This window comes from Nicotiana sylvestris, chromosome 5 (assembly GCF_000393655.2).
Source record: "Nicotiana sylvestris chromosome 5, ASM39365v2, whole genome shotgun sequence".
NCBI classification, from domain to species: domain Eukaryota; kingdom Viridiplantae; phylum Streptophyta; class Magnoliopsida; order Solanales; family Solanaceae; genus Nicotiana; species Nicotiana sylvestris.
Genome location: NC_091061.1, coordinates 166,340,595 through 166,348,013, shown reverse-complemented (window position 1 = coordinate 166,348,013; position 7,419 = coordinate 166,340,595). Strand labels below are relative to the sequence as shown.

Below are 7,419 nucleotides of genomic sequence, written 5' to 3'. Positions count from 1 at the left end.
TGGCGGGTCTTGGGTTAGGTAGGCAGGTTTAGGGTCTGGGTTAGGTAGTTTGGTTAGAAATTGGGCTGGGGTTGGGTTTAATTTAGGCTACAATTGAAAGGCAAATCTGCTATATTTTAATTTGCCAATTTTCCCTATATAATTTATAATAAATAATAAATAATTTATGGAAAATAATTTTATGTACTAAAATGATTTAAAACAGGTATTTAACATTTTAAAAATATATGAGATCAATTTTACGCATATAAAGATAGTTATACATTAAATGGGCTAATATTGCAATTATATGCAATTTAGTTTAAAAAATATCAAATGCAATTATAAAAATTTATTAAAAATATTTTAACCATATTTTGGCATAAATATGAAAATTAAATGACTAAATTTCCACAACAATAATTTTGGGGATAATTATTGGAGATTTTATGAATAAAAGAGAAGGAATAAATCAGTTTAAATCCTTAAAATTATGAAAAAAATTATAAAAACCTTGTGCATGCTTATATATATGCTATTTTAAAGGTATTTATGCATATGTAAAAATTATAAGGAAAAATTGGATATCAATACCATGTTCCAGTTGTTTGGTAGTTGTACACCGTTTCCTGCTTCGAGTTTGTATGAGCCTTTACCAATAATTCGGACAACTCGATATTGTCCCTCCCAATTTGGTCCCAGCTTCCCCTCATTCGATTTCCAAGTGTGCAATGTTACTTTTCTTAACACCAAGTCCCCGATCTTAAAGTGTCAGAGGTTGGCTCTTTGATTGTAGTGCTGACCTTGGGAGGCCTCTCGCCTTTCATCCAATAGTTCTAGGCTCGTGATCGTGGCCTCGCCATTTGACCCTTCTATTGCATATTGGAACCCGAGACTCGGTTTTCCCACTTTGATTGGTATTAAGACTTCATCCCCGTTGACCAATGAAAATGGGGTGGCCTCGGTACTAGACTTCGAGGTCATACGGTATGCTCACAGGACTTTAGGTAGGAATTTCTTCCATTTCCCTTTGGCATCGGTCAACCTCTTTTTCAAGTTTTGGAGTATGGTCTTATTTGTCGATTCCGCCTGTTCGTTCCCACTAGGGTGGTAAGGTAATATCTTCTTAATTTGTGATATTCGAAGAGTTTATTTACCTTGATGCTAATAAACTATTTTCCATTATCGCACACGATCTCGGCTGGTATCCCGAATCGACATATTATGTGGTCCCAAACGAAGTCGATGGCTTCTTTTTCCCGGACTTTATCAAATGCTTGAGCTTCGACCCATTTGGAAAAATAATCAGTCATGAATAGTATGAACAAAGCCTTACTGGGTGCCTATGACAAGGGACCGAAGATAATCGGTGCATGTCTCTGGCAGTCGTCGCATTTTCGTACGAGTCCTTCGCATCCTTCTCTATTTCGGTCCAATAATAACCAGCCCTCATTAATTTTTGAACCAAAGATTCTGCCCCCGAATGGTTTACGCAAGTGCCTTCGTGAACTTCTCTCAAGGCGTACTTGGTATCTCTCGGCCCCAAGCATTTGACTAACAGGCCGTCGAACATTCTCCTGAACAATGTCCCTTTAACCAAGCTAAATTTGGCAGCCTTGGTACGCAGGGCCCTCGATTATTTGGGATCCAAGGGAAATTTCCATGTCTTCAAGTAATCTATATACTTGCTCCTCCAATCCCAAGTTAAATTCATTGAGTTTACTTCGGCGTGACCTTCTTCTATTACCGACTTAATGAGATGTATGATTGTTCCCGAACTGATTTCATTGTCATCAACCAATGACCCCAAGTTAGCCAGAGCATCAGCCTCACTTTTATGATCTTGGGGCATGTGCTGTAGGGTCCATTCCTTGAATTGATGCAGCGTTACCTGTACCTTGTCTAAATACCTTTGCATTCGTTCCTCTTTCACTTCTAACGTCCCATTGACTTGATTTACCATGAGGAGGGAATCACACTTAGCTTCGATTACTTCGGCCCCAAGGTTTTTAGCCAATTCGAGACCTGTAATCATGGCCTCATACTCAGCCTTATTGTTAATCAGTTTCACAGTTCTAATAGACTGCCTAACTACATTCCCTGTGGGAGGTTTCAACACGATGCCAAGCCCAGACTCTTTTGCGTTTGAGTCACCATCCATAAAAAGGGTCCAAAGTCCCAAGGTAATCCCCAAGGTGAGCAATAAATACCTTTCGACTTCGGGCACTAAGGCCGACACAAAGTCGGCCACGAAATCAACCAAAATTTGAGATTTTATGGCGATTTGGGGCAATACTCGATATCATACTCGCTGATTTCGACAGCCCATTTGGCAAACTGACCTAAGAGTTCGGGCTTGTGCATGATGTTCCTTAGTGGGTAAGAGATTACGATACATATGGGGTGACATTGTATGGTTTTAACTTTCTGGAGGCGCTTAGCAAACCGAGCACTAATTTTTCCAGGTGGAGAATACCTTGTTTCGGCCTCGCCTAGAGTTCTACTAACATAGTAAATAGGGAATTTCTTACCTTCTTCTTCCCGGGCTAAGACTCCGTTTACCGTCACCTCGGAAACTGCCAAGTACATGTATAGATGTTCATCCGCCTTAAGAGTATGGAGCAGGGGTGGCTCGAGAGGTACCGTTTGAGTTCTTCCAAACTTGTTGGCATTTTGGGGTCTGTAGACATGTTATTTTTGACCCTCCTCAAGATTTTTTTATATTTTAGCATAAAATATTTAATTTAGGTCTAATATAGCTATTTCAACTCATTTTTACTCTTTTACTTTATTTTATTACAAGAAATTAAAAATTATAAAAAATAGTTTTATTAATATTTTGTAGTCATTTTTAATCTTGAAAAATACCACAAAAAAAGTTTTGTTTTAGTATTCAGTCTCATTTTAATAGTTATTTTACTTAAGTAGGACTAATTAATAAATGAGATCGTATTTTAATCTCGTTCGCGAGGAAAGAATAAAACTTTGGCTCGAGCCACCAATTTTTAGGCCTAATTTTGGACATAGTCCATAATTCCCAAGCCCATAATTCCTAAGCCTATACCCCCTTAACCTAAAAACCTTTCTATATAACCAAAACTAGTCTTAAAAAAACCCTAGACTAGACTTAGGAGTTCAGCCGTTTGGACACAAGGGAGGCTTCTTCATCTTCAACCAAAAACCATAGGCTGAACCCTAGAAAACGCTAGTCAGCTCCCACCCATAAACGACCACCCAATCACTGAACAACATCAGCCGCTGCCTGTCAGTCAACTCGCCGGAAAAACCAGAAACCCACTGCCCTAGCCCCTTCACCTGAAAACCCGTCACGCCGCACCATTTCTCTCTCTTATCGAACCAGCATCAGACCTCTCCTAAAGAACTAGTCGCCGAACCTCCTCATTACCCCCATCGCCACCACAGTACCCTTCCACGGAAAAACCTGGCCAGACTGGTTGGTTTTTCGGTCGAAGCCACGTCCTTCGCCGGTGACCATACCACCTTTCTGGGAGTTTTGTGCTTTGCCACTGATTTTCCATATTTTCCGGTGAGTTTCGAGTTCGTCGAGGTCCCTGGTGCAAGCTTTCCATTTAGTCGTTGAGTCGGGTAGTATTTGAGTTATATCGTCTTTATTCAATGGAGTCACTGGAGCGGTCGGACGCTACTTCTGTATTGGTAAACTATCATTTTAAAGAAGAAAATTGAAACAGAATAGAGTTGTGCTTAGGAGATTCGAGTTTTCCGTTGAGGTTGTCATCGAGGTTTTCGGTCAGTAAAGGTCCGGCTAGAATCGCCGACGTATGTTCCGGTCGGGCGCTGGTCAGTTGTTGGCTTTCCGTTCAAGGTTTGTTGGGATCCTTCTCACTATTTTAGATTCCTCTGTACTAGAAGACTTCAGTTTTTTTAATTAAAAGGTCAGTTCCTTTCTTCACGGCATTATCCCATTTTCAAATAGTTTTTGATGGATTTTGCTGGTGCACTACTGCTTCATTTTCATATATGTTTGTTTTTGAATAACGTATATCATTAGTAGTATGTTTGTTTAATGGGATTTTAAGAATGATGGAATGTGAATAAGTAAAGTAGATGTATTGAATTGAAAATGCAAAAGTTTGATAGTGATAGTTTGGTTGTTTCTGTGAATCAACTTTCTTTATGTTGAATCAGAATAAATATATGCCTTAATAAACTAATTTGAGATGTAGGTTTAATGTTAAAACATGTAAGAATTATAAATAGACTACAAAAGATAACGACGATACTATTCTGTTTGGATTAAATCACATTACTTTGGATTTGTGTCATAGTTTAATTACATATAGGCCTAATAGGTGGAAACGATCATTTCTGATAAATTAATAACATCAAAAAATGAATGTGCGTAGTTGCTTTAGGAGCGTTACTTAATAATATTACCTTCCTAACTCGGGTGCACATTTCATGTGACCCAAATCAAAATCTTAACAATGTTAGATAAAGTATGTTGCGGACTACGGGTGCATTTATGTGACGTGTTCAAGACATATTTTTGATAACGTTGAATTTTTCTTAAAATTAAATAAAAGCGGTTAAAAAGTTAATTGCACATAGGTTCAAAATATTTTAAAATCAGATAATTAAGTCGAATATAACAGTTAAGCGAACGTGCTAGAATCACAGAACTCAGGAATGCCTAACACCTTCTCCCGGGTTAACATAATTTCTTACTCGAATTTTTGGTTCGCAGACTGGTAAACAGAGTCAATCCTTTCCTCGATTCGGGATTTAAACTGGTGACTTGGGACACCATAAAATTATCTCAAGTGTCCTCTGAATCTTTAAATGAAATAATCCCGTTTCGATTATCCTTTAATTGGAAAAACTCTCATATACTCCCTTCCGGAGGGTGTAGGAAAAAGGAGGTGTGACAGCTCTGGCGACTCTGCTGGGGATCGAACCCAGAATCTCTGGTTCAGGGTTCAAGAATTCGAGTTTAGAATAATTGTTATAGTTGGCTTTATCTATTATATGATTTTATTACATGATTAGGCCTAATGTGCTAAATGTTGCTTTTGCCGCTTTGATATTATCTGAACTATATATAAACTGCTACGAAACCCTTCTCTTCCCATCTTCGGGGATGTGCTCGCTGGTCGAGACTCCCTATTCTGTTAGTGTCATACCCTGAAATAAGAAAGAGGCTCGGACAAGTTACTAAGCCGGATGGCCTTTTGGTTCCCGATACGTAGCCCCCTCCTCGGCTCGAGTTGTCCGCTCGGGTACACAGTCTAGAACACATACCCAGGTTTTTGAACCTAGAATAACTCAGCCTCATGCCAGATCCCTAGTAGGAATGTTTGTTTGCATCATGTGCATTTGACTTTGGAGACTTAACACAGGGGTTGGGTCTGTCTAGGACAGGTGTACCTAAAATGTAAAGACCATTATGATGTATTTTACTTGCTACTTGCGCATTCATTTGCTTCGGATTTGCATGTTGACCGGCTTACAAGGAAAACCTAGATGGTTGAGAGGCATAAGTGCCTATTTTGAAAAACCAATGTCCCAAAACATACCGAAACTCTGGCGAAATTTTGAAAAAAAAGAAGGAATTTTGTGGTTTTCAAAGAAACGAAAAAAGGGAAAATCTTTGTGTTTTAGAAAGGAAAAATAGTTATTTTTATTTTGTCAAAATCTCAAACTACGCCAGTTTGATTCTCACAGGTGTGAGACACGTAGGCAACCCCCATCGGGTCCAACTCCCTTTTTGCAAAAATAGCCCAAAAAACAAAGAACAAACAGAGAATTTTTTTATTTTTATGGTTAAGGTGATGCCATTTTTGTCAAAAATAGCTGATTGTCCCCAAAAGGACGCCGGAAGGCTGTTTTTGTAAGAACAGCCTCCTTCGGTCTCTTTTTCAAATTTTAGCCGGTTAGCGAGCACAGCCTTAAAATCTTTCCCTGGAAGTGCTGAAAGGTCGTATTTGCAAAGCTGGGTTTTTACTTTTGAAATAAAAATCTGAAAAAGTGTCAGCTTTATTTTTTTGCGTCAATTGAATCATGATTTTTGCTTAACCACCCTAATAAATGTGCAGAATGAGCACAAGTCAGAATTTGCCAATAAAAATCGTGAACAAGATCCCTTTGGAGTTACATATGTGGTGGGACGATCTGGATAAATCGGTACAAGACATGGTCAATCTATACTTGGGAGGCCTCACTAGGTTGCTGAAAATCAATCCTATAGGAGATATCATAAAGGCGTTGGTTACATTTTGGGACCTGACCCACAACATATTTCATTTCTCAGATTTTGAACTTACCCCAACATTGGAAGAAATAACCGGATATATTAGGGGTCCCAAAGTTCCTCTAAGACACCAGTACCTGATTGCTCCAAGGGCCGTAGCCGTACACAGGTTCCTAGACTCTTTGAAAATAAGCAGGGGGTCCACAACCCAGACTTGGCAGCTGGTTTTTGTACTTTGAAGTTTATATACAACAAATTTGGTCATATAGGAGGGTTCAACAAGCCATAAAACAAAATCTGCAGCAAAGGAAACCACCTTAAGTGGGAAGAACACATGTGTTTTGCTTTTATGGTATTTTTTTGGGACTTTTGGTGTTTCCTAGGAAAGATGGGAATATTGACATATGAGTAGCTGGGGTTGTCAGCACTTTGCTCACTCAAGCCAACAACACCCTCGCACCCATAATAGTAGCCGAAATCTTCCGCGCTCTCACAGCCTGCAAAGCTGGAGGAGACTTTTTTGAGAGGTGCAACGTGTTGCTGCAAATGTGGATGATCGAACACCTATGCCATCGTCCTCAATTTATGAGTTATGGGTCGACAGAGAAAACATGCATAGAGGAATTTTCTACGAGGGTTGATGGAATCAACTTGCCAGAAGGGGTCATAGAGTGGATAACGCGTCTCCGTTCCATCACTGCAAGCCAAATAGAGTGGACATTTGGATGGCTGCCTGTGGATGAGATCATATACATGCCAGCCACCGGGCCTCATTTCCTCTTGATGGGACTTAGGAATATCCAGCCTTATGCCTCGTATCGGGTTTTGAGGCAGCTGGGGAGATGCCAAATAGTTCTGAGAGATGAAAATCTTAGTGCCCAAGTAGTCGAGATCGGACCCAACGGTCACTTTCATGAAGCAGTAGTCCGCCAAATTTGGAGTGAATGTCAATACTTAACAGCAAGTACTTGTGTACGGGATCGATCCAAAGGTGAATTTTTACCAGGGTACCTGGCTTGGTATAGAAGATAAATTGAGTTTGGGAGGCTGGCCAAAAGACCCCACCTTCAGAAATTCGTCGAGGCGTCACAAGAACAATGGGCTTGGTTGGCCAAGGAGAATTAGTACAGGGCCACAATAGGAAAGTTGGAGAAACAAGTCAAAGAACTTCAATTCGAGAATAGCTTGCAAGTCGCGGCGGACGAAGGTGA

The 7,419-nt window shown here is 39.9% G+C and overlaps 1 protein-coding gene across 1 annotated transcript; it reads right to left on the bottom strand.

Annotated features, from left to right (window-relative positions):
• Positions 1 to 1,615: 1,615 nt before the first annotated feature.
• On the bottom strand, positions 1,616 to 2,140 carry LOC138869620 (uncharacterized). The gene has a single exon (XM_070147253.1). It carries the CDS (start codon positions 2,138 to 2,140, stop codon positions 1,616 to 1,618), a length of 525 nt encoding a protein of 174 aa, XP_070003354.1.
• Positions 2,141 to 7,419: the final 5,279 nt, after the last annotated feature.